Raw genomic sequence first — 27,923 nt, 5'->3', positions numbered from 1 at the left:
ATTCAGATTGGTTGACTGTACCTACTATTGTCTGACAATTCATTTCATAAACCTTATTGTACCTATACATGTAAGGTCCAATGATGGTCAGTTAAGTGTTGCTGTTAATCGATCTTACTTTGTTCAACTAAAACGAACGGCATATGGCGTTGGGCATTATCTTGGGTTTCAGTAAATTTATTCTGTGTAGCTGCAAATCTTGATATACAAATTGTAAAACAAAAGAATCGATATTCCTGACTTCATCGTACATCTCGTTTCTTTATCCCCGATTAATTTTAGGTACTTAGATTTTTTTTTCGGCAATATTTTTTGGACGCTTTGAAAGTTGTACGTAGTAGGTATAAGTACTCACTGTTCTATAATTCCAAGTACCTAATCGCATACATATTATTATGTGTTTCAAGAATGATGTCTGTGATATTTTTAGTCAGTATAAATGAAGAGAAATGTTATGTGAAGAATATTTACTGGAACGTTTTATTTGTCAGTTATGAATTATCAATATGTATTAAAAGTTTTTATTCTAGAAAATATCATTAAGGTGAAAAATATATTATTTTAGGAAATAATAACTATGACTTTATATTATTTTAAAGCATCAATAATCATATAATGATTAATATCTAGTAATTCCTCCTGTACTTAATTATTAATGATTTGCCCAGTCACGTTGTTTATACCTGTAATAGCGCTTGCATCTACTTTTAACAACAGTATTTGTTGGTGATTGCAGGTTTAACCTGTTATATAACGCATTTGACCGGTTTATTTGAAATATTTTAAGAAATCCTTGCGAATAAAGTATTATTCCTATGAATATATTGTTGCATTTGATTGACCAATACAAATATAATTTAGTATTCAAGTAATGGCGCAATTCTTTTGACACACAACACGAAAGCGCTTCCCTGTCGGGTCCCTCCACTATGCGTTGCCCGACACAAACTTGGCCGGGTTTTTAAGCTTCACGAACCCTGAAAACCCCCTGTCTGATGTTACAAGTTACACTTGACCTCCCTACTTTAAAATTGCAATTGAGTGAAATTTAGAATATACCTACACAACTTCGGTGCAACAATATGTGCAACTGAAGATTATAAACAGAAGTGGACCATATAAGCCTGGTAATAAATAGTTATTTGTTTTACAAGGGGGCAAAGTTGTTGTTTAACCGCTCGTGCTAATATTGATCCCACCAAAAACATTTCATGTAAAGTGTTGCCAAGACTAGGCGCATAAAGCTTTTACACTTAAAAGATATCAGATCCCGTAGTAGGTACCAAGACTTTAACTCTGTCGGTCCTAACTTTATAAGCTCTAACTGTATAAAGCCAACATTACGGCTCAGCCGGTCAAACAGTACGGCTTGGCCGTTTCGTTGCTGTCATATGGACAATCCCGTTATGACACTTTCAGAATTTGAAAGACCTGTGTTACTACTTTGCACAACAAGTCCACCGAGGGAGTGTTTATGTCACTGCAACGAAACGGCCAAGCCGTACTGTTTGACCAAGATGTTGGCTTTATACAGTTAGAGCTTATAAAGTTAGGACCGACAGAGTTAAAGTCTTGGTACCTACTACGGGATCTGATATCTTTTAAGTGTAAAAGCTTTATGCGCCTAGTCTTGGCAACACTTTACATGAAATGTTTTTGGTGGGATTTCATTCATTTTTGTAAGAGTTGATATACCAGCTAGAAATAGGCTAAATGACATATTCGTTTATAGAAACTACGATAATACAAGGTGATATAAACACAGGCATAATTTTAAAACATTTAGGTTTTTATAAAAGTTACGTAGGTACCTATTGCTAGCGCCAGCTATGTAGGGCCTATATAAATTATAAGTCAGGAATTTTATGTATTATAAATGATTATAATTGTAAGTTTCTAGAAATTTGAAAGCATTATAAACATAATAGGGATTTTTTTATTTTAATGACCCAAGCGTTAACGAAGGTCTCTGATTCAGCTTAATTAACCGATTTTTCTATTCAGTTTTTGGAAAATTTACAAAATGACGGAGTCATTGTAGATCAGCGCCTAAAGAAGGAGCGGTTTCAATATCATTAGACATTTTTTCTTTTTTGAGACATGTGTAACGTTCTAGCTATTTACATGCTTACATCGAATGCAGAAAGGAGATCGTCGATTTTGGGCCCGTAGAAAAACCATCGCGTAGGTATATGGTACAGACTTACAGTAATTATAATTATATATGGATTTTATTACGGAAAGATATAATCTTGGGTGTAAATGAAACGGGTATTAGAAATACATAGTAAAAAGACATTAAGTACATTATTTATTTCCGTTAAGTAATCAATATATTTATTAACAAAAGCTTTGCGTCGTCAACATCTTTATTAGCATTGACATAACCCTCAAATTCACACAAACCGTGAGGTTTTTTCACTAAGGAGCCATATATTCACTAAGCACTAAGCTCTTTGCACTAAGCTTTATGGTGGGTAGACAAGTCTGTATTCTAGTTTGACACTAACTGCCACTGTCTGTCATAGCCTCATATGCTTTTTTTTTTTTTTTTTTTATTCGTCCTTTCTGGACAGGCTAAGACCAAAGGCCATACTGCCTAGTCTTCGGTGTAGCCTCATATGCCTCATAACTGACATACGTGCGTTTCGATACTAATAAAAATATATCATTATCATATTTTTTTGTATCTACGTTTAAATTACAAACGGCTATCAAAATACCTAACATACGTAGTTTAGAATAATACTTAATTGTCTTTGCATTTTGGTTTAAAGTTAAGAGATGTAAATGTATTCAGAATCATGATAATATATACTACTCATTTTATACAACGAAACGAAACGCATCCATCTTTTATCAATCTGTCACATATTTGCAAGGAACGCCAACCTGAAATAAACCTTATTATTGTTTAAAGAAGTATTACAAATGGTCAATAGGGGATATTACTGCAATGTTCTGCCGCCAGAGTGCAGCACTACCGCCTCTAGTAAAATCATAGAGTAACTTATACATACTGTACCTTAAATTGTTTTTAGCTTCGAGCAACACCGGCTTCCGACACATCGGAAGGGAGGGGCCCAAGCGGTATCTCACCGTACAAATCTTTCTGCCATTTTTCGCGGGGGGAAAGGTGCACACAGTCGCACTTCTCACACACTTACATACTAAATCCAATCTGTAATGACGACATAAATACATAGAAAATGACACACGTCAAAGACAAATCTTGCAAACCTCGATCTCTTTTTGTGTACGGACGAGTGACAAGTGTCACAACACGCACACTAACACATTTTCGTTGAAGTATGTTATTGTATTCTGAGAGATGAGAAGTCGGATTTGTCGCTCGACCGATCCGCAATTTGTACTGAGCGAGCAAAATCGATAAATCCAACAATTACATGAGACTAAAACATAATAATTGTGTTTGAATGTAATTAAACGTATGATATGTAAAAAAAAAATATTACATGTGAAATGTTACACTTTCTTTTGTAAATTTGATGTCTCCGTCCTCTTTTTATAACAAAAAACCGAGCAAACAGGCATTTTTGTGCAACAGTGTTCACGCGCGCGTCTGGACTCGGTCTAGTGAAAAATCCAAGTGCAACTAGTTTTATTACCCGCGCTAGATTAGATTGACGCGCTAATCTTGTACCTCGGCAGAGGGGAAATAGTGCGAATGCCGCCTCCCTTCCGTGTTGCTCGAAGGTTTTTAGACAAGTTTTCACAGACAATAAAATATGATATTGATGCATCAAGGCAGTTTGTTAACCAGGGCCTACCGGTAAATGCGAAAATCGAAATTGAGTTATCTGCTTCTTTATCGCTCGAATATGCAAGAGTGAGAGAGTGTTTAGATAACGAAATTTCATATCTCTTGTTTCGCGTTAGACCCCCAGATTGTGACAGATAGTGGTAGTGGCGCCACCTACGCAGAATTCGGAAATAATGAACTACAAACAAGATCAAAATATTGCTTCATATTATATGAGAAAAAGATTTCAGTTATATTTACACGCCAGATTTTGTAATTATTTCTGAACAAAAAACCGCACTTTATTTACGGAATAGTATGAATGGTATACCTACACAATTTACACATAGGTGTACAAAAGTTTTTCTTTCTAGATTCATGTTTTCACTGCAGGATTTCTCATCATTCCCGTCTTATTTCGTAATTCTGTGTTTAGTTTCGTAATTTTGAGATTATGACGATTAATAAGACGTTCGTTTCAATCCAAAACGCTCATCTTTGTTCTGGGCCCAAGTGCCGAATAAAATCGACGATCTCCTTTAACTGCTATTCAAGTTCGATAAAACAATTTTAGTGTCAATACAGGCTACACTTCTAATAGGCTACACTTGTCTTATTTAGGCTATGTTCGCGAGGTTCTTCAGTTCACAGAACCTCCCTTATGTTTGAAGTTGTAGGTAAGTAAGGTTTCGAAAAGTTTACGACAAGAACAGTGCCAATATAGAGGGCGCTACTTGGCTGGTTTACGTGAAACTGGTTCAAATCTGCACTTCGAAAACTTTTTGGTTTTTTTTATTGTTGTTTCTTTATTAGCACTCCAATCACTGCTACCACACAAAATTTCACAATTCTAGGGCTTCAGGAACCAATGTTTTCAGGTTTACAGCAATTTTGAGATACCCCCATTTCAAGGGGTTGCAGGGCGAAAGTTACAGATTTCTCATCACTATATGTGTTAGCATACAGACCTATCCTTACATGCCAAATTTCAGCCTTCTAGGTCTTCAGGAAGTAGTCTGTATTTTCTATGACACGAATTTCATATGGTTCGGACAGTGAAAATTAAAGTATCTATAAAATTTTAAGTATAATAGGTAGCGTAATAACTTGGTGTTTTTGATAAGTCCACTAACTACATAATATACAAAAAATTTCAGCTCTATCATTATCCAAGCCGAAACTATGAGGGTTCGAAAATACGACGAAACGTGCCGAGAAAAGATATGCACTGCCTTTTGCCCTTTGTCTCGTCTTGGCGGGGGCACGGCCGTGCCCCCAGATACCCGAGCAAGCGAAAGATTCCAAAATTGAACCACGAGCGTAACGAGTGGTTCGAAAAATGGAATCTTGAGCGTTGCGAGGGTTTCAAAGCACGAGGGTTAAATAAAATTTGCCCCCGAGTGAAACACAAAATTTTTCACCACACCAACCCGAAGCAAATATTAAATGTAAAATATCAAACAAAATCAAATGAATGTTATTAAATATTTATCATCCAAAATCATCATTTAAAAGTCAATTCTACCAGCAAACATAAGAAAACAACTCACAATTTGCATTTGATTACTTTGCCTCACATGTGAATTACTGATAGCAAAGTGCAACTTTGCTATCCGTTTTTGAAGTGCAAAGTAAGACTTTCTGAGCTGGTGTGGTGAAAAGAATGTTTTGGGCTCGTTAAAATCGTCTCGACGAGTACCACCGCCCACACTATTAACTGTGTATCGGTGGACCTTGTCTTTCGTAATAAGGTTCACCAATGCACAGTAAGGAGTGTTGCTGTTTGTACAAAATATATGTATGTCTTAAAGTACAGTCGAGGAAAATAGCTTGAATCAAAAATATTTTTTTCCAGTAGTTCAAAAATATTGAAGATTAATTGAGTGTACCGCAATAATAACTTTTGTACAGAGCCTTAGGGATGGGGGAAACGGTATGGGAAATAAAAAACACTCTAGCAAATTAAATTCATAATTTTATTTTTATAATAAATAAAAATCAAGAAAACGCTCTTTCTGAGAATTTCCTGTATATTAAATACATCATACAAAAGATGTCAATACAAACTAAATCACTTGGTGCAAAGGCAAGCCTGTCGGTTTGTTTGCGATGCGCCGGAGCCCGTCGAGCGCCACCACAGGCGCGAGTAACCGAGGGTAGCCTCTTATGTACCTACACGACAACAAAACAAAACAATCTAGACTTAACGACGACAAAGACACACACTTGAGTTTCCTCGTGGAATGCATCTTTGCTTACATCCCCATTTTTAATGAAAAAATATATGTATTTGATCATGATTGTTAAAATTATGTAAATAGAGGTATGTAAAAAAAGCGTACAACACTTTAAAAGTGAAAAAAAAAACAAGACAATTTTGGTTCGTGAAACAATAAATAAAAAATTATAAAATCGAGAACCTAACTTAATTGTGAAATAATTTACTATAACTTTACACCTAAATCATATATGTATTGCAAGAAAAACAAGGAGCTTTGGAACCATCGAGTAATTCGGGATATAACTTATTGAATTTCAGGTGGCATTTAATCTCAATCAATAAATCTAAAAATGTGATTTATCTTTGGTTTTCTGACATGTGGTTCACGTAGTTCCATAACTCCTCATGTACGCGACGCGGCACTGCTGGCCCCTATTCGTGATTACATTCGTAAGTACTTATAAAAGTTACAGATCTAGATGAAGCGGATGTATCCTAAAAGCAATAGAGAACTTCAACCAATCGGGTACTGGGTAGGTATTTTAAGCATCACTTGTCATTCGTTTATCATGTGCTTGAAAGGAATATTGCACGTATATCGTTTACGTTCCGCGGCATTACATATGCTCGGAACTTAACTAAAATAACCACTGAGACTTTCTAAGCAGACGGGGTTCATTATATTATGTGCTAAAATCACAGATCACAAGCAAACGTGAACATGACGCGCGATGAGAGCTAAGCGAAAGGTGATAATGAATGATAACCAACCTACACTAATTTATGCAGTAACTCTTCTATAAGTGCTTTTACTACGCATTGGTAAATATTATTTTATATGTATTCCTATGTAACCAGAGCAAAAATGTAATTAGTTGAATGAGATTTTCATATTCCTGGATGGAATACAAAAATCACCCACTAAAAATGTAAAATATGAATCCTTCTGGCGTCGCAGACTGTGCCTGACAGCAGAGAACTTGCTAGTTGCAGCAAGTCGCGCAGGCACTCACGTCCTCAATCCAATGCCCGACAATCTATTATAATCTGTTCCTGACTGTTTCGAGTTCTCGTTATCACCCATGACACCTTAACGAACCTACCGAATCATTCGTTAGTAATTAAATAAATGCTCGCTTGTCGGCATAACAACGCTTATCACAATATATAAAAATATATATCAATGAAGCCTAATCTACAACTACACATTGAAGATGCATACTGGTATGCATTTGCCACCACACGTGATTACGAGGACTTTACAGCAACCGTAATAGACACTTATTTTAAAAAACATTTTTTTTGTATTTTTATTTTATTTGTGCGGTAGCATATGCAAGTCTGCAAATTATTCACAGCGAATCTTAACATAATAACGTATTGCAACTTTTGAAAACATGAATCGTGTCCGATGGGAGAAATGGGAGCACTGTCTCAGTGTTTCCAGAAATCTTGGTAACTGGCTCGGTGTCTTTGTACTGCACATTTAACGTACTTTCATCGGCCGCATTTCATCCCACGGAATTATACCACTTAGATTAATTAGAATATTTAATTTAGTATGTAATGCGATCAGCACTCAAGACGTTATCAAGCTAAATTTAATACTTTGTCATTTCATAAAAATATTTTATCTCCTTTGTAAAAAAAAAGCAACCGTCGCTTCGGATCTGATTATATAGAAAGTAATACTTTTTGCAGGGGTACCTAACAATTATACATATCTAATTTTAAGTAGCTTAAATATTAGCAAAAAGCTATACCGTCTAAGTCCATGTGCACTGACATTATTAATTAGATCGCCCGAAACATTTAAGCTTAAGAGAACTACGATATTTCTTTTTTTTGTTGCAGCTTAAATTAGGCTTTTATTAAACACGTATTTTTATTATAATGGATATAATGCTCGAGAATGATTTTCGCCGTAAGTTAGGTACACCTATGAAGTTCCATTTAAATTCTCTAAGATGTGATGTGGTTAGCTCTTCAACTTTCATCTGAAACAAACAATAAAACATTAGTTTATTATTCAAAAAGGCTACTGTTGTTTTTTAGTATCCAATCAGTACTTTATTAAAAAAAAGAATATTGTAGGACTACAAAGAACAATAAAAATACAAACAAATAAATCTGTCTTAATTGTGGAATCAAACATGGGATGATTAAAGGTTTCTATTAATTTAGCTTTCAACCTTTAATAAGGCAAAAGAATCGTTAGAAATTACGCAAAAATGAATTTTACAATTTTGTAATCAAATGTAAATCATGGCGGTTAATATATGCCCGATTTATTAAGGGTTAAACATAACTATGTGGGGAACCTCTTTATATTTTTGGAAATGGGTAAAAATTATCGAATGAATGTTGTGCAGGTGTTATCATGTAGCAGTGAGTATCGCGCAGTGGGTGGTGGGTGGTGGTGGTACTGACCGCGGCCGCCCACGACGATGGACTTGCGCTTGATGTCCTGCGCGGGCGCGGGCCGCACGGCGCCGGCCGCGCCGCCCACCAGGTGCCCGCCGCCGGCGCGGATCGGTTTCGCTGCAACATACAACGACACATTACTTATCTAATCACCTGTCATATCTAACATGCCTAAAAGTTTATGGAAAGAATAAAATAAAACATGTTCGGTTCAGTCAATAAGGTAGATAGTCTATATTTACAACTTCTTCGGAGTGGAGATTCATTGGATAAAAAAATTCTGCAAGTCTAATTAATCTGTTTTGATCTTACAGCGGGGTGAAACTATATTGACTTGTGTGCGGTAAAAAAAAAGATGTATTATGCCTGAAAAAGGGTTACACAGCCAATGTATTTACAATTTAGAATGAAATACGTACCGATTTGTGCCTGTGGGCCTCTTCGGGCGAGATTCTTGGCACGAACAGCCTCTTTGATCCGGTCCACTTCGAATTGGTACCTCTTGCGGTCTCGCATAGCGCCCTCCTTTGCTTCCTGCAATAAAAAAAAACATAATCTCAATGAATCTCATCGTAAAAACATGAAAACGCAGTTGCTTTTAACTTTAGAGCTTACAATGTATGATGTCTGAATAAAGTCAACATTTAAACACGCTGCTGTATATTATGAATATTATGATATACTTGTAATTTGTAATATGGACTTTATGATTATAATGATAACGTGTAAAATAAACTCGTATTCCGATTCATCAGCTAAATATAACAAAATAACTTCTTTAAAAACTTTTTTTATCCCGCGTAAGTCCCGCGTTCGTAAAGAAAAAAAATGTAGAATAATATATGTATACCTTGAGTGCAGTCTCCAGCGCCTTGACGCGCTCCATGGTGGCGCGCAGCCGCTTCTCCAGCTTGGGCAGCTCGCAGCGCAGGTCGGCGTTGTCGCGCACCAGCTGCTTGTGCACCTTCGTCAGCTGCTCGAGGTTGTTCTCCAGGAACGAGATCTTCTGCTTCTGGGCCAGGGAACCGCCCTCCTCCTCGGCACCTTCCTCCGAGTTGATCGATTTCTTTATTCTGGCCTGCAAGTTGGTGCCAATGGTTAGACCGAGAGGTAACAAACTTTTTTGTAATGCGACTCCCTTTATATGCATAATTTTTAGCGACGCCCTGAATATAAAGATAAGTAGCTCTAGAATCATGAGCCTCGAGACAATGCACAGAAATCACTAGGTTAGATAATATTTAAGTATCGCAGAGTAACGGATATGTGAACAACACGTTTAGTTCAGTCATGAAAATGTCAGTGTTATTTTCTTCTCTTGATTCATTTCTTTTTACCAGTCTGTGTCCATTCATCATCATTAACCCATTCAGGGCCAGCGACTCAGCGTATGGGTCATGCTCAAACAGTTCCGCAGGGCCAGTGACTCACATGTGAGTCTTGAATAAATTCTGATTTAAACTTAAACGAAACGTAATTTGATGTAATAACGTAAGTATCATATAAGCTAACAACCATTTCTATAAGGTATATTAGGTTAAAAAATTATAAACACATATTTTTTATGAAAACAGGGTCTATAGAATATTCAAGTTTGGTTTACTATCAGTGCAATATAGTAAATATACTGTAATTCTAGACACATATGCGATGCAAGCAAACATAAAAATCCATATTTAAAAAATACAAAAAATATATATATTTCAGAAGTTATTGACATGGCTCAAGGTATGGGTCACCGTGGCCTGGCACTACTTGTAAAAACTACTAATATTTCCGTAGCAGGCTAAAATAAACATTATTGGCTGGTTTTAAAGCTTATTTCATGTTGAAGCTGTTTGATATTGTACCATTTTACAACCGATTACTGTTTGGATGATGGTAAGCCACATTTTGTAGGAACCAAACCGTAGTATAATAATATTTTGTTTTGTATGAGGGGTAAGGCAACTAGGATTTTCTCCCATTGTACTTTTATGTCATAATATTTGGTGATCGTTGTATTGTATCTTAGGCAATTACCTACTAACAATGATGTTAAGGTTAATTTTTTTTTCGTTCCAACATAAAACAAGGCGGTTGAAACAGTCATCACTAACTAATATGTATTGTATTACAAATAGTTTGTGATAAATATTTACAAGTTTTTTAAAACATCGTGGTTTCTACGGCAGATTAGACAGTAAGAACTATAATACATTTTAAGTTCTCTATTGTTACTAATATAATGGCGTTTACCAAAACAAAGATAATGACCGACCAGGTGTAAGCTTATCGGCCACACTTGGACAATAAACAAGGAATGCATCCGAGCGGCGGCGGCGGTATTATCTTTCACGTGGTATTTATCACAAGAGTTCAAGAAGTGATTCGTCGCATCCCCCCTTTTAGAGTTGTATTTTGGAGTAACATGGGAAATATTATTTAGTCACGATTTATTCGTTGGCGACTATATACTCCTCCTGTGCTGTTTACTGATTTCGTATTTTGTGACCATGGCTATGGATTACCGGAATTTGTTTGTTGTTTTATCACAGAGTTCCCATGGCCGTCTCCTGTTTTCATCATCAGATCAGCTGCATGTCTTTATAATATTGCATTGTCATTCGATTTACATATGTATGCAAAATTTCATCTAAATCGGGAAACGGGTCTGATTTAACTTCCAAGATTTGCCCCAAAAAACAACAACAACAAACACGGCAAGTTAAATAGAGTCAGACTAAGCTAAGTTGGCAGCGATTTTGATAGCACAGGCTGAGCACCTAAGTGTAATTTAAATGTCAAACTTCTATGAAATTATGACGTTTAACTTAACACTTGCACAGGCTGGGCTATCAAAATTGCTGTCAACTTAGCTTGGTCAAATCAAACATTAAAAGCTTGTAGAAAGTAAAAATGTTCATTCCTACAAACTGCAATACTTAGTTTTTTTTTTTGATAGGCACAGAAAAACGGTGGTTAGTAAAAATGTTGCATAATGCTGTTCAACTGGCCGGCTTCATAAGCGGCGATTTATTTACCGTGCTCGCCAGGCTCGACACCCATAAGCTGAGTCATACGTTTTAGCTAAAAACGGTTTGTATGGTGGCCTGGCGTATTGTGTACGCTCGGCGGTTCGTGGCCATGAATGGGTTAAATTGATAGTGAAAAACTTGCCTGCAAGTCCTGCACGAATAGCTTGCGCAGGTTGTGCAAGGTCTGCAGCTCCTTAGCGACCGTGTCCTCCAAGCCCTTGAGATCGGCCCGCGCCTGCTCACGCCTCTCCACGCTTTGACTGCACCGAAACAAAAATCATCACTTTATAAAGAAATACAAACAAAAAATAAACAAAAGTATGATTGCCGAGTTTACCTGCGAACAGATGCGATTGAGTTGTCATGTCACTTGGCACGACCCATACATATACATCGTCCCCTGATGTAAGGCCGTTTCGGATCGCCAGCTCCCGGCGGAATGAATATGAATGGGATACGTGCGGAATAAAATGACAACTCAAAATTTTATAAAAAGCAGAAGGCGTTGCGACAAGACTGCACTACGTCTACTTCATACTTACGCTACTGCGACTGAAAATGTGCACCTCGGAAATTTACGCCTGCGATTACTTGAGATGATATCATGAATAGTCGCCAGTGACAAGAAGCGCACACTTTTAATCGTAGTACTATACAGCCGGGGTCGGATATGCTTACATTATTTTGAAAGATCATATAATGAGTTTAAGAAATGTAAACATTTTGGACCTTAACTGTACATTGTCTAACAATTAGCATCCTAGAGAATGTTTAGTAGTAACTACACATTACAAGACTAATCTAGAAATCCCTAGTTAAACATTTTTTATCTCATAGGCTTAACGTTTTCTAGATCAAGTCTTGAGCCAACCTGATGGAGCTTTGTGCAAATAGAAAATATGAAAGTGGACTAGGTATTATGTTAATACATCTATTTCTATTTACACAAGACTGCACGACCGGGAATAGAGGCAACAATCACTCTTCGGCATTTCGAGTGCACATAGACTATAGGGAGTGACGTGGACACAGGGACAATGATCTGTTTAAATGCAATATAATACTGATAGTGGTAATGGCAATGATCAATGTCTCAAGCACGCGTGATCACAGGACGTGACAGAGCAACATGACAATGATATAATTAAAATAAAAAATGCAAATGATATGTCGTAAAAATGCCAACATTGGAATGTCCTAAAATGGTTTTAAAAGCTTATTACATACTGTATTGCCGTTATTACTTAATGGTTCCATGTTACCTAAGTAGCATCTTATTGCATCGTATTTCATACTAGAATAACGAATTGATATAATGTATACAACTAGGTAATAAATAATCCTATTTCTATCTTATATGAACCATATTATATCTAAAAATGTTGATGGTTTATAGTTGTCATATATAAAAATATTTGTTAAAAATATGCGCGCCTTCTCTATACAAACATTTAAACTATTTACAATTATTTACACATTGATAAGTTTAACGTCATAACGTTTTTTGTAGAAACAACTCATTTTGAAATTTTGTGCCTAATTTTGCACCCTTAAGTAGAAATTTGAGACCAAAATAACTGCACCGTTCAATTTCATCTATTCGACGATTCCCGAACGATCGATACACTAGACAACTAATAACAAGGCAGTGTAAAAGTCAACACAACACGAAAACGCACCAACATTTTTAATTTACCTACCCGAAATGGATCCGACGTTAAAACTACTTCATTAACAAGTAGGTATTTGAACTGAACATTATTATCACGTACGAGTAACGACCAACTTTCATTAAACTAAAATGCACATCACACTATCAAACATGCTACGAAGTCAACAACTACGAATACACGTAGATTGCGTACAACACGGATTTATCTTACAAATAGATAATGTAAATATTCTCTACTTATAAGTAGTTTGTGACTAGTGAATTAATTAAATGCTTTATCGACTAGCATCACAACTCTCGGAAGCGAAGCATAAAAATGTATAAAAAAAATAAGGTATATGTTAAATTCCAAAATAAGTCCCACTTCATCCAAAGTGGTGTTATAAATACGAGTAATTTTCACTACTGGCTGATATTATCGACGAGAAAAAGTTACGTTTAGAAATCGATTATTGGTTAGGTCATACGTAATATAAGCCAGCTGAAAAGCGTCAACTTAATACTTTCAAGACAAACCATGGATCTCCACACATAGTTTGGAACCCTGGGTTTTGGTCAACCAAGGAATGAAAAGGCACTGCAACTAATATTGTCCTAAGTGTACAGAGATCCATGCAGAATATCAGAGACAGCTGGGTAAGCTTAAATCAAAACAACTATTTGAGGGTAGCGATGGGTGAGGAGGATCATGGTCACGGATATAAGTAGATGCAACTGGAGGGGGTGAATGTTGCAGGTATGGCGGGTGAAGGATTTGGGGAGTGCCGAGAGCGACTTTTCCTCTGTCGCCGCGGCCTTCTCGAGGCGCATGGCGTATCCGAAACCTAGCTTCTCCTTCTTGGGGGATAGCATGTAATCCCTGAAGGGGTCGAACTCGTCTTTGAGCACCATCTGCTGGTTGGCGTGCTCTTTGGCCGCCTTGTCGAGGTGGCGGCGCGGGGACACTAACATGAGCTCCTTGAGTTTGGCCGACTTGTCCGCCTCCTCGCGCTTCAGCTTGTCGTAGTCGTCCTGCAGCTGCTGCCGCGCCAGCGTCAGCTCCTGGTAAGTGCTGGAATAACACAAACGTTGTCGTTTATTCTTCATTCATTATTACTTACGTAAGGCGACATGTGCGTAATCAATGGTATTATTATGAGTCTATTGTTGTCAAGGTTAAGGTAACACTTGTTCAAATATTTATATGATAGTTCAATGGATTGCAATGTATAGGTTGTGACTGAATTATGTCATTGGAAATAATGAGCACGTGTCTACCTGATTTCAAGGAAATTGGTCACGAAAAGTCGGCGGATGTAATTAATATGGGATTTAAAATAGACCCAGTGTTTAAAGTTATCATTAATGATAATAACATAAGCATTATCAGCATTTGGTTATTACGAAGTCACCAGAAGAAACGTTCGAAGGCAAACGCTTATGCTTCGTTTCAAGCATATCAGTGTGTGTTCACAGTCCAAACAGCTGTAAAATGGTATAACGGGATAATAAACATGATGCAAGTTTTAACTGCACTTATCTGTGCATCTTTAGGCACTCCACAAAACTATCAGAAGAATCATATAAAAAAATATCAAATTTTTACAGGGCATTGGCAGTCACAGTGGACTGATGGTCTAGTTTTTTACCACCTTGACAATTGTCACCTGACACTGCAAATTTGTGGGTGGGTTAGGCCAGCACTGTACGGTGAATTGTCATAGTCGGTCAACATTGTGAACCCGGAGCGGTGGTTTAGTACTCACTCCTTGAGGTCCTGGTGGTTGCGCTGCACGGTGGCGAGCTCGTCGCGCAGACAGGAGAGCTGCGTGGCGTGCGCGGCGCGCAGCTGCTCGAGCTGCGCCTCCAGCGCGCCGCGCACCTGCGTGTCCGCGCGCTGCTCCGCCGCCGCCGCCGACACGCGCTCCGCCGCCTGCCCCACGGGCACACATATATACACATACTGTCAGTCTAACGCACGCTCGTTTTGCCGCCCACCACTATAAATGAAGTTGGCCAGTCGAATTATACAGATGACGCCAGCATAGCTTGCCCTGCCAATCCCTAGAATTGTGTTAAATTCTTATTTTATTCGGAATTTTATGGTCTGGATGCCAGCCCTTTAACAAAGTCAGAAAAAGGGGCAAGCTATGATGGCCATTTATGCAAACCTTTAACAGTTGCCAACCCCATTGATTACAAAGGGTTTCAGCTTGAAACGTACACGCTCGAAGCGTACGGGTTAGCTGCTGTTCTCATTTAAGAAGAAAACTTTTGTTGCAAAATACCACACCAATATAAAACTTCAACACTTAAATATTTGTGCCATTGTAGTGGCTCGAATTTGACACCACTCAGAATATGCCCTGACATAAATATACCACAGCGCTGGTCTTTTTCGCATCGTATTCGTAAACGGCTCATAAAACAGAGTCTATGGTAAATTCAAAACACAATACAATGCGTCCACTATTCGACGACCTCGAGGACTGCAACCGCAGCAACCGAGACTTTTGTGGTCTAAAGCGGAGCTGATTATTCAAAGGTCATTATTGAGCCAATAAGTTACAGGACGTGTCCATCATCTGTGGTCGCTACTGGACGACCAAAACATCCCGTGTGCCAGATTTCTACCGGAATTCCGAACGCTCCATAACTTTATTAGTGTGTTGGGTCGTTGCATTAGGGTGGTATTCCAACTGTCCAATTTCTTGGTCCAATGTGTATTTTCACTCACATTTTGCTTAATGAAAGAGTGAGACGCAATGACATTGGACCAAGATATTGGACAGATGGAATACCACCCTTAGGAGAGCATTGTCCACTAATTCATTAAATGTCCAATGATAGTTATGCAGTTTAAATTTGAGTATATAAAATAGAGCATTAGACACTTTAAAACACTAGCATGTAACTAAACCAAACCAATAGATATTTGGAAAACATCGCGTTTTTCTCGGTGCTTTTCATCTGAGGTACAGTTCAGGGATGTTTCGAATATTCGCATCCGCATCCGCGGAACATCCGCATTAAATCGATGCGGAGCTCATGCGAATGCGGATGTCGACCAAGTTGGTAACAGGAACGTCTTAGCGGCGCCGTAAGTGCTAGGTAATTTCGTCATTATATATAACGAAATCATCTAGACCCCGAAAAGTCGGCCAAGTTACTGTTTATTAAATAAAACGCATTTATATTCTTGCTCAAATACTAAACGTTTCGTTTTTTTTAATAAAATATACTAAAAATTTAATATTTGACGTTTTTTAAGTACCAAATCTTGACCTCCGCATCCGCATCCGCGGATGTGAGGCTTTAAATATCCGCATCCGCGGATATCAAAAAATCTGCATCCGCGACATCCCTGGTACAGTTGACGTCAAAGATATTATGTTTACACTTTTGCACCTACTCCTTTGTAATAAAATAAAGCGAAAAATGAAAATATATTTTGACGTCGACTGTACAGTTCAATCATGACTCAAAACGACATAGTACATTATCTATTTATCAGCATTTCTTAGTACATGTGTGCACAATCGGCATCATGTTAAGGATAATTTTTAATCCAGTTGTTATACATAAATTACAAATTACTAGTCACACTAGTGTTAGCGGATCCATTACTTAACGGTTGCGCCAAAAAACTCCTTCCTGGACATGAAACATTAATTAATAATTACTTAGATTTCATGCATGTCCTGTCGCGCTGTTTTTTACGTTGTTAAACCCAATTACCCACTAAGTACAGCGTAAATGCATTACATCGATGTTAAATCGCATTCCACTATTATTATATTTCTTTCTTTACCTGTATGGTCCGTGAGGACTTATTTAGCAAGTTCTTGGGGTTACTCTCACTAGTTACCACCAAGTTGTTATTAGTGGTAACAACTGAGTTTTTTTTCTTCACCTTTTATTTATTCCTTTGATGGTAACTTAGTGGGAATAACCCGTTTCTTGCGGCATTGGATCGAAACATGCAAATTTATTTATAGAACTCGGTGAGGGTTGCACATTACGCCTTGGCTTTCGGTATTTGACTCGTTTTGACTCCGGGTGACGGCCATGCGTTCGCTTCCTCATTGCAGGCCGGATTTTATGGAATTCGGCAATTCGGCAGGCTCGGACGTAGTGTGGTTCGGACAGGAGTAGTCTGTATGTTACCTGCAGGCGAGCACACTCCTCGCGCAGCGCGTCCGCGGCCTCCTCCAGCTGCCGCTTCTTGTTCTCCGCCTCTCGCATGGACTCCGCGAGCGACGCGCAGCGCGCCTCGTGCTGCGAGATGAGCAGTCTGCATTCTCCCAGCGAACGCTCGTACTCCTCGATCTGAAACACAAGGTTAATATAGATATTATAGATAATGTAGATATTGATAATTTTGACTGGTTTTTTTAATTATAAAATTACCGCCGGTTACCCTTTTATATATCATTATTTAATATTGGAGCGTTATTAGAAATAAACAATCTGTGTATATTACAACAGACTATATTACGGGCCATGTCATATGATAGATCTCGCCGACCTACGCGTCTAAAAAAAAATAACACTAAACTTCTCGGGTACGGAACCCTAAAAAATTTATGGGAATCTTTTAAAATAGAGAGCAACAATAATTCCAGAATGACACATTTAGAAACCGATTCAACCAAAGATCAAAATCATAGTATCTCATCCAAAGTTGCACATCAAATGCAAACAAAGGTGATGGCATAACGCTGATCCGACTGACCGTAACCATTAAGTTACATAAGGTAAAATAAGAATTACGAGCACTTTCTAAGTATTCTAAAGTATGGCCTTCATTCAAATGAATATTTCCTATCGCCGCAGCGGTAACTAGGTCACACAACGTAACACGGAGTAATTACCTTTTGATTGGCGTCGATGTTTGCGGTATCTGACGAGAGGCACAGTTGGCCGCTATTTTTGACTTAGCTTATTCTACAAGTTATACATTAGCATCTATACTTTCATATTAACTATATTTAGACCGACCAAGCTAGAGACAAATACTCGTTCAATGGTTTTTCTTCTCTTTTCACATTAGTTTGAACAGTAACAGAACAATTTAATATTTATTAAACTTGCCTTCTGATTAGCGTCAATATTGGCAGTCTCTAGCGAGTGGCACCGCTGCACAATGTTCTTGACCTCGCTCTTCATCTTGCTGATGTGCAGCCGGGCCACGGTGAACTCCTCCTCGAGCTTGCCCACGGTGTCGACGTTGAGCTTGAAGTCGAGCTCGGAGCCGCCGACGGCCGCGCCGATCTCGGCGAGGTCGCGGAGCAGGTTGGAGAGCAGTTCGGCGATGCGTTTGCGCTGGTGTGCGGACATGTCGCGGAGCTGCTGCAGCTCGGCCGTCGCGGAGGCTAACGCCGTCTGTTTAAAGAAATCATCATTGAAAAAAAACTCACGCAAGAAAATACAATGGGACTAACAAGATATTCACGTATTCAGAGCTAAGGATGGTATTCCATCGGTCCAATGTGTTTTTGCGTCCCACATTTTGCTTAACACATTTCCACCCAACCAAACAAGACGTCCACGCCAGGCCACAACAATTTCGTCATATAAAGCAGTAGTGCCACGATCCCGACTATCAGGTCGTCCGGCCTGGGAACGAAATCATAAAATACCCGATAGTCGGGTTTTCGGCACTGAATGTGTTAATGAGAGAGTGAGACGCAATGCACATTGGACAAAGAAATTGCACAGATGGAATACCATCCTTAGATATAAATTTAATCTCATCAAACCCCTCGAGCCCCAGCCAGAAGTCACAAATAATAGGATTTGGTTTGTCATACATTTCGTATAGCGTCCGTAACTCGAGGGGTTAAGAGTCATTATTACAAAAGCCAATAAATTAATAGCAATCAATAGTGATAAGGTCCACTAAAATTAATGGCTGGTAGCTGGTAATAATCTAATCAGCTGGTCTATCAAAGTTAATGACTATTGTATTGCATAATCAAAATAGCAATAAAGATCTCTTTGGTTACACTCGTTAAAGTTTACATGTAGCATGAATATGTGTAGGGATGTGACTCATTTCTTAGTCAGGCATACTTTACTATCAGGACAATTTGTTTGAAGAGCCTTTAAAACTTAAAAACATTGTAAACCAGTGGTGTTATGTCACATATATGTACGTGTATTATTCTTGTCAGAATAATCCTGGCTGAAATGTACTTTTTCTCAAAAATGGACGTCAAAGTCGACTTTGCCGTTTAAAAAATAGGTCGCGAAGCGCGTAGTTTATGGTCAGTCAAAAATTAAAAAGTTAAAAACATTGCAGTCTCGATTTTGGGACTGCAATGTTGCATACAAATTCCATTATTTGTCGAGTTCCAAACTTTTTAAAAGTTGAAATGGCCATATCAAATGAAGGCACAGGCCCATTAAACAGCCCAACATATGATTAGTACCGCGACTATTTAGCTGTCTCAAATAGGTTGACGTATTTTTGGCAGAAAAATACACTTCTATTTTTTTTTTTAATATAAAAAGGCGGCAAAGCTAATTTTTACAATTGTTTCTACTTTTTTCTGTGAAAATATATACGTAAGAACGTTGCTTTTGTAAAATATTTCTATGATATTTATATTTCTTGCACCATTTTTGAGAAAAACACTATATATGACTCGGCTGGAAGGCTACTTGCTGGCTTCGGATTCAATTAAACGGACACCCAAGGTCGTCCGTTTAACACGAATCCTTAGCCTGCAAGTAGCTACTTCCGAGCCTCGACAATAATGTACTATTATATTGCTCGGTTTAAAATGGAAGCCGATGAATTATTGTACAGTGGACGTCAAATATATTTTACACTTTTGCACCTCTGTAATAGGGCACATTTACATGTAAACATATATTTGACTGCGACTGTACATTTTACTCCTTTGTTGCGTTCTTTTGCTGGATGCGATTAATGTAGCCAGATTTGCCTAGTACAGAGTACCTATATATGTGTCTATAATATGTTACCTGCTTGGCCTGCAACTCCTCGGACATCTGGTCGCACTCGCGGCTCTTGCTGTCGACCTCCTGCGACTTCTGGTTGTAGTTGACGGCCAGCTCCTCGAGCGCCTGCAGCACCTCCTTCACCTCCTCCTTGGCGGCCTCGTTCTCTTGCTGGATGTGGTTCATGTGGCTAGATACCTCCAACATTACCTAGTACAGAGTACCTATATATGTGTCTATAATATGTTACCTGCTTGGCCTGCAACTCGCTCTGACATTTGGTCGCACTCGCGGCTCTTGCTGTCGACCTCCTGCGACTTCTGGTCGTAGTTGACGGCCAGCTCCTCGAGCGCCTGCAGCACCTCCTTCACCTCCTCCTTGGCGGCCTCGTTCTCTTGCTGGATGTGGTTCATGTGCCCAGATACCTCCAACATTACCTAGTACAGAGTACCTATATGTGTCTATAATATGTTACCTGCTTGGCCTGCAACTCCTCAGACATCTGGTCGCACTCGCGGCTCTTGCTGTCGACCTCCTGTGACTTCTGGTCGTAGTTGACGGCCAGCTCCTCGAGCGCCTGCAGCACCTCCTTCACCTCCTCCTTGGCGGCCTCGTTCTCTTGCTGGATGCGATTCATGTCACCCTGCAGGGATTCGTAGTCGCGCCTGAAATGCAACATTTGGTTAATTCGAGTCTTTCAAGGTGTAAAAAACCGGACAAGTGCGAATCGGACTCGCTCACCGAGGGTTCCGTACTTTTTAGTATTTGTTGTTATAGCGGCAACAGAAATACATCATCTGTGAAAATTTCAACTGCCTATATCACGGTTCATGAAATACAGCCTGGTGACAGACGGACGGACGGACGGACAGCGGAGTCTTAGTAATAGGGTCCCGTTTTTATCCTTACGGAACCCTAAAAACTATCTATCAAACAATGTACAGTCGCCGTCAGGTATATCGGAGCGTCCAAGGTGTTCACAATATCTGCACATGCACTCTAACGCCCTGACAATAGAGGCGTGTTCAGATATTTGTGAGCGCCTTAGACGCTCCGATATATATGATGGCGACTGTAGATATTTGACGAAACCTATAATTTCTATCACCAAATGGTTGCCTCATCATCGTCATCCTAAAGGTTTTTTGAGTCACCATATATTCTACAGCAGGACACGTCCTCGCGAGCTGGTAAAAACCCTAGAAAATGCCTTATTGCTTATGCTTATTGTTTGCGAAGAAAACTTTATTGCACTAATTTGATGGTGAGACATTTTTCTTTTTCACCTAAATTGGTATCCTATGTTGAGTAAGATAACTACAACACATAGCGCACCTTGTGCAAGCAATGAGCTCCTCCTGCTCCATCATCTGGTCCTTGAGCTTCTCTACCAGCTGCGACTGCTGGTTGATCTCCTCGTCCTTGTCGTCCAGCTGCTGGTACAGAGCTTCCAGCTTGCCCTGCATGGCCGCGTCTTCCACGGCACTTGACACTGCTACTGGTACCGGCTACAAATAATAACTACAACACATAGCGCACCTTGTGCAAGCAATGAGCTCTTCCTGCTCCATCATCTGGTCCTTGAGCTTCTCCACCAGCTGCGACTGCTGGTTGATCTCCTCGTCCTTGTCGTCCAGCTGCTGGTACAGAGCTTCCAGCTTGCCCTGCATGGCCGCATCTTCCACGGCACTTGAAACGGCTACTGGTACCGGCTACAAATAATCAACGCCGTTTTAACTCCGACATAATGAGATAGAGCTGCGGTTGGCAACCTGCGGCCCGCGGGCCGCATGCGGCTCGCGAATCTGTCACTTGCGGCCCGAGAGGCGCCTTGGCTATTTTGTATATAATAGTGACAAACGACAATGTCTCATAAAGTCATAAATATTAACAAAGTACGGCCCGCGTCACCTCCGTAAACTACTATGTGGCCCTTGGCTGCTAAAAGGTTGCCGACCGCTGAGATAGAGGAACGTGTTAACAATTTTTTTTTCATACAAGATTCAAGAGCATGTTCAGTAATAGACTTTTGTGGCACTAAAATTAATGATCTTCTGTATGCATCTGAATAACATATAAAACGAGCTAATATCGTGCTTCATTTTAGTTTGAACACGTCTCCTAAGCACACTGTATATGTTGATTAAGGACCTATATGACTCCGTTACCATTGTTAGAGTCCTTTTAATTTATAGCAATTTAGTGGGTATTTAATTTAGACACGATATTTAAGTTTGAAATTATAGTAATACATATTAGCAGCGAAACAAAATTATGGGTCAGAAAGGTAGTTACTTTTATTACTAAAACTGGAAAACATTTAACAAATAAGAATAGTTTTGCCAACAATAAGTACGATAAAATCATGCATTCCTAAGAAGCAATGTCAATACCAATTCAACCGCACTGACGTAACAAATCCTGGAACGAATCTAATTTTCCTGTAAACATTAGATCATCCAATTGCTCCCTCGCACGAGTACCAAACAAAAAACCGTGTAAGTGAAGACCTTGATTATTTATAATTGTCACAGACGTAGAGGTCACATTAAGCTGGTTAACCTAAAACCTATTCCAGTCCGGAACATGAGTCACAGTTATAAACGGTCACTTACCGGCGCCGGAGGTTTGTCCTCGATGAATGACGTCACGGGCGTCACGGCCTCGAGCTCCTGCAGGTTCACCTGTTCCTCGGGCCGCACCGTCTCGCCTGAGCGCCAGCGGGCCAGCTCTGCCTCTAACTTTTCAACCTGCCAAAGGACGTGTAAATTAAAACATTTTAATTCTGAATTTGTCACCAGTTGCATCTACAGGTTAACTCTGTTCTGCTCTGTTTTGTTAAAAAAAATAAACATTTTATAAACAAAATTGGACTAAAAATAAATTTTACAGTACATATGGTTCTATTTTCCCGCACTAGTTCATTTATCGCCACTCGTTTCGAATTTCCTCTTTTCCGCACTTGTATCGTAAATAACTATTACAGTACATATGGAGCTACTTTACCGCACCAGTGCGTTAATTAGCACATTACGCAATTATGTTGAAAATTCAATGGGCCATTTTATTTGTAAAACATAAGTTTGAAGAGCGTGACCGTAATGTTAATGACAACTACAGAAAAGAGGTTCGAACCGCACTTTAAATCCTACAATACCAAAAAACTACTGTGGCACATGTTAATAAATAATAATTTAATAGTTATGTTTATCATATTATGAGCCCAAACTAACATAACATAACAGTTAAATTGAGTTAACATTAAGTCACCGTTAGCGACTTTTCCGAGCGCATAGGGCCCTTGAGTTTGAGCCGCTAAATTCATGTTTAATGCTATTATTGCCTTGTTAGATATACAATTATACATCAAGTAACAAATACATTTCTTGATTGCTATTCAAACGTACATGCAAGATATATCTACTAACGTAATACCAATGCAAGATATATCTACTAACGTATGATGACCTCTTAATTTTAAATTAATCGTAATATTCCATTGTGTTTTTTATTTAACTCTACTACGGGGCTATTCATAAATTACGTCATTTCAAATTAGGGGGGGGGGGGGGGTCTGGACATCGAATGACGGTAGCATGATGTAGGAGGAAACGGGGTCATTCGAAGCATGATTTTTGGATGATTTGGGGGGGGGGGGGGGGGGGGGGGCAAAAATCGACAAAAATCGATGACGTAATTTATGGACAGCCCCTACCTACACTAATGTAAATCATGTTATGAATGTATTTAAGGACTACAGTGTAAGTAAAGAATTGTTATTAGTGCTGTGAGCCACTAAAAAATATAAATAAACACGTGAGATATCTAATACCTGTACACGAGCAATTCTTGTTTATTTATTTATGTGTATATTTATTTATATATATATTTCGGGGATCTCAGAAACGGCTTTAACGATTTCGATGAAATTTGCTATATGAGGGTCTTCGGGGGCGATAAATCGATCTAGCTAGGTCTTATCTCTGGGAAAACGCGCATTTTTGAGTTTTTATATGTTTGCCGAGCAAAGCTCGGTCTCCCAGATATTGAGATTTATTAGAATAAGTTGAACAATTGTATAAATATTTATAAACAAAAGAAATGCTCGCTAACCTTGCCCTTCAGCCTAGCCACCTTCTCTTTCTCTCTCTCGTAACGTCGTTTCCATTCCTCGGCAGTAAGCTCCTCATTAACACAGACCACGTTCTTCACAGTCTTGGCCCTGAAATTTACAAACGTGATAATCAGTCCGTCTATGATTAGGTCAGACACTTAATTGCATCAGTTTAAGAACAAAAGTCAATATGAATTTTATAATGACTTTGTTTGTGAATCAACCGAGTCAATGCTAAAAAGATTACCTTTTGCCGAAATCAAGTGTACTCTTGGTTTCACTTTCGTTGAAAGAAGCTGGTGAACAGCAGATAACAATGGTTGTCCTTGCATTACCACCAAGTGACTCTTGTAAGATACGCGTCAGTTTCGAGTCTCGGTATGGGATGTGGGATTTGTTTCCGTCTGCGAGCGCTGAGATGACGTTACCCAATGCAGACAGTGATTTGTTTATGTTCTTAGCTTCATCAAGTACCGTACCTTCAGCACCAGTTTTAGATACCTGCACAAGTGAAACGGAAATTACACACATAGTCATTAAAACACTAAGGCATTTCATGGAACATCTACACACAAAGAGATAAATAATTACCTTTTCAGAGCCAGCCAAATCTACAAGGTATAGTTTCCCAGAAAGTTTTTTCTGATTTTCTAAGTTCTCCTGTTTTACATTAATGAGGAAGACAGAATGAGATCTAGATGAATGTTCATTCATGTCTGAAACAAGGAAACACATTAGTTACACATTTCAAACAATTCTTAATACTTATTTTGCATAATAGGCATGTAATGCACTTACTTGTAACAGCAATGTGTCGATTTGACTTTCCTTCCTCTATAACTTCAAACACTTCTTCGGGGCTTGACACGAACCTTTCTGTAGCACCTTTTACAAATGGAACTCTATTTTTGTCTTCATGAACACTGAGGTTAACCTTTGACACTGAAAAATAAATAAAAATTAGAATGTTTTATTGAACTTCATGTTAGAAAATATAACCAGTAAATACATATAATTAGTTTTTACCATCTAATAAATCCCGAATTTTGTCCATATAAATTTCAAAATATGAGACTTTTATATGGAATTCCAAGTTTTCCTCCATTGCATAGATGTGGTTGAATATGTCATTGACTATCCGTGGAATAATACCCTGTTTCCCTGGATCTCCTGCAAAGTTATATTTACACATTAATATTTAACATCAACCATTCAATATAGTACCTGAAGCATAGAGGCACATAGTAAATAAGTGTCTTTTTTTAGATTTTTGATGTACCTACCTATGACACCTTCCATGGTATGTGTCTTTCCGGAACTTGTCTGTCCATAAGCAAATATAGTGCCGTTGTAACCAGCCAGTACATCAGAGACAATACTTTTGGCAGCTTCATTGTAGACCTTCTCCTGAGTCGCATTTGGCTTAAATACTTTGTCAAACAAGTATACTTTACCCTAAAAAATATGATTATTTGAGAATATTGCAAAGTTATACCTATATAGTTTTAAGCTAGCACTTAAGTACTGCTGCTTGCTTCTCATAAAAATATTTTATTATTACCAAGTATGGTGATTACACTGATTATTATACAATTAGCAGCAAACTAGTCTGGGCGAGAATAAATGTAATTTCATGTTTACAGGAGGAATTGAATAAGTATGTGTTAGTACATATTGAAGAAGGTAGATTTATTTTCTTAAATTGTATGATTATGTTTTACAAGATGATTTTGTATATACTTTTTGGTATTGCGGAATATTCTGTAGTAACTATTTTTTGTATATCAATTGGAGATCTCATTTCCATTCAATTTTTACGCCTATACAAAAGGAAATGGGTTATTTTTGTTCTTAGATGCTAAAAAAATTCTAAAGGTTTTTAAATCACTGAAGAGATGACACCTATCTGGCTGTTTGCCATATTGGGTTCAAATGAGTTCAATGAAACTAGGTAACACATTTTATTTTATACTTGAAAATGACACTTTTTAACTTTTTAATACACTGCTTCTAAGGTACAGAAAAATTATCAGATATTTTTTTTTAAATGTGATAGCAATCTAGTAATACACTGTATCACATATCACATTGTATCATGTATCTAGAGATAACAGTTAATAATAATGCCCAAAAAATATATACAATTTATGTAACATTTTAAATATTTTAGAGAAAAAATATTGTGTTTGTAACATTCGTGTAAGAGTGGAGGCCTAGTGTAGTAACCTAAATTGTTTTATTTTTAATTGTTTCATGAACAGAACAGTTTTATTTAATTTCCTTCATCAGATTAGAACTCCAGTCTGTTTAACTTGTGCCCATGTGTTTTAGCTTCTTTTATTTGCAACTGAATGAAACAGGCAGTGTTATTGTATCATGACTTATAAAGTATACATAGTTTATATAACATAAAAATAAATATTAATCTTTCTAGATGTCTAATTATTTTCTGAATTTTGAAAGTAATCTACAGTTTCATTTACACCCCAACCTTACCTACCCTACTGTGATATATTTGCTACAAGATTATTGCCCTACCCAGAAACATGTATTAAAAAACTCCGGACTGTTTTAATTAGGTTCACCACTTGAAATAAGGTCTCTTACTATGGATAATTAAGAATAAATTAGGGTACACCTACTTTACAAAAAAAAAATAAGTTACCTATTATTTATTGAAAAATATTCTCACTGAAAAAAATTCTTATAATTTTTTTTAATAAACATGAATAAATTTGGTGTTATCTTTAAGTCTAACACAAAAATAAACAAAGTAAAATACTGACACAATTCAAATTATTCAAAAAATATTCGAGGTCAAGGTCGGAAGATATTTGTATTGATTTTTAGCAAAACAAAGAGGTTCCTGCATTAGAAGTTTCGATTTCAGCCAAATTCTTTAAAATTTCGTGATGGTAATCAGAACCACCGAAGCGGAATAAAAAAGAAAGGCCATTTCGTAGCAGGTGAACGAGTCGTAATGTATTAGTCATCATGATCTAATTTAGGGCGATGATACAAAAACTCAGTACAAATTAAACAGAATGCTCACTTACCCCTATGGAAATGCAATTATCATCAGGTCCCGAAGGGAATTTCACAATAAATTTGGAACCAGCTTTTTCCTCGGAGTCATTCAATGGTCGAAATCGGCACACCACTCTTATGCTGTCTTCAGCAGCAATCTCTCGATCAGCTGCCATGTTTTATAAAAATAAAATATCTTATACTAAACACCGTCTATTCAATTAAAAATAAAACGTTTTTGGAACTTAAAACCGTGCATGAAGAACTACAAAGGTAAAATTTGTCACTAGAAAATCTTCATGACAGCAAGACCAAAATGTCGGCCATGTTCTCTTCGAAGAAAGGTCCGAAATTTGTTATTGGTTAAAAAATATTACCAACATAAGCAAAAAAAATCGATGAATAGCCAACACACAGGAAATATTTAAGTGTTTGTTACACGAACACTGTGAGAAATCAGCGCAAAGTTTTGTTTTCGAATAATAAATAGTATCAATTATAAATATGTAAAACAGAATAAAAGCTGCACCAAATGCTTTATTACAGTAGAAGTAGGTAAGTAGGCAGGTAAACTGGGAATATAAATAAAACAGATGTTCGTTATGACTTTGTACGTAATGTATCCGAACGTGATTTCATACCAGGGTTGCCGGTAGAAATAAATTCCACCAATTCAGGAAAAATAATTTCACTTGTTTCACTTATTGTAATATGTATACTTGAATATATGTTGAATA

The 27,923-nt window shown here is 38.0% G+C and overlaps 1 protein-coding gene across 1 annotated transcript; it reads right to left on the bottom strand.

The window, feature by feature from the left end:
* Window positions 1-5,720: 5,720 nt before the first annotated feature.
* On the bottom strand, window positions 5,721-27,541 carry LOC134792818 (kinesin heavy chain). The gene is given in 19 exon segments (XM_063764200.1): window positions 5,721-7,981; window positions 8,415-8,525; window positions 8,828-8,942; window positions 9,259-9,486; window positions 11,568-11,685; window positions 14,047-14,148; window positions 14,843-15,009; window positions 17,244-17,405; window positions 18,171-18,461; window positions 20,521-20,710; window positions 21,381-21,757; window positions 22,661-22,795; window positions 24,159-24,267; window positions 24,407-24,660; window positions 24,751-24,875; window positions 24,958-25,101; window positions 25,186-25,329; window positions 25,443-25,614; window positions 27,216-27,541. Coding segments are annotated over 19 exon segments (3,102 nt in total). The 5' UTR covers window positions 27,363-27,541; the 3' UTR covers window positions 5,721-7,970.
* Between the last annotated feature and the right edge of the window lie 382 nt (window positions 27,542-27,923).

This window comes from Cydia splendana, chromosome 8 (genome assembly GCF_910591565.1).
Source record: "Cydia splendana chromosome 8, ilCydSple1.2, whole genome shotgun sequence".
In the NCBI taxonomy this organism is placed as follows: Eukaryota; Metazoa; Arthropoda; class Insecta; order Lepidoptera; family Tortricidae; genus Cydia; species Cydia splendana.
This window is presented reverse-complemented; position numbering and strand designations above follow the sequence as displayed.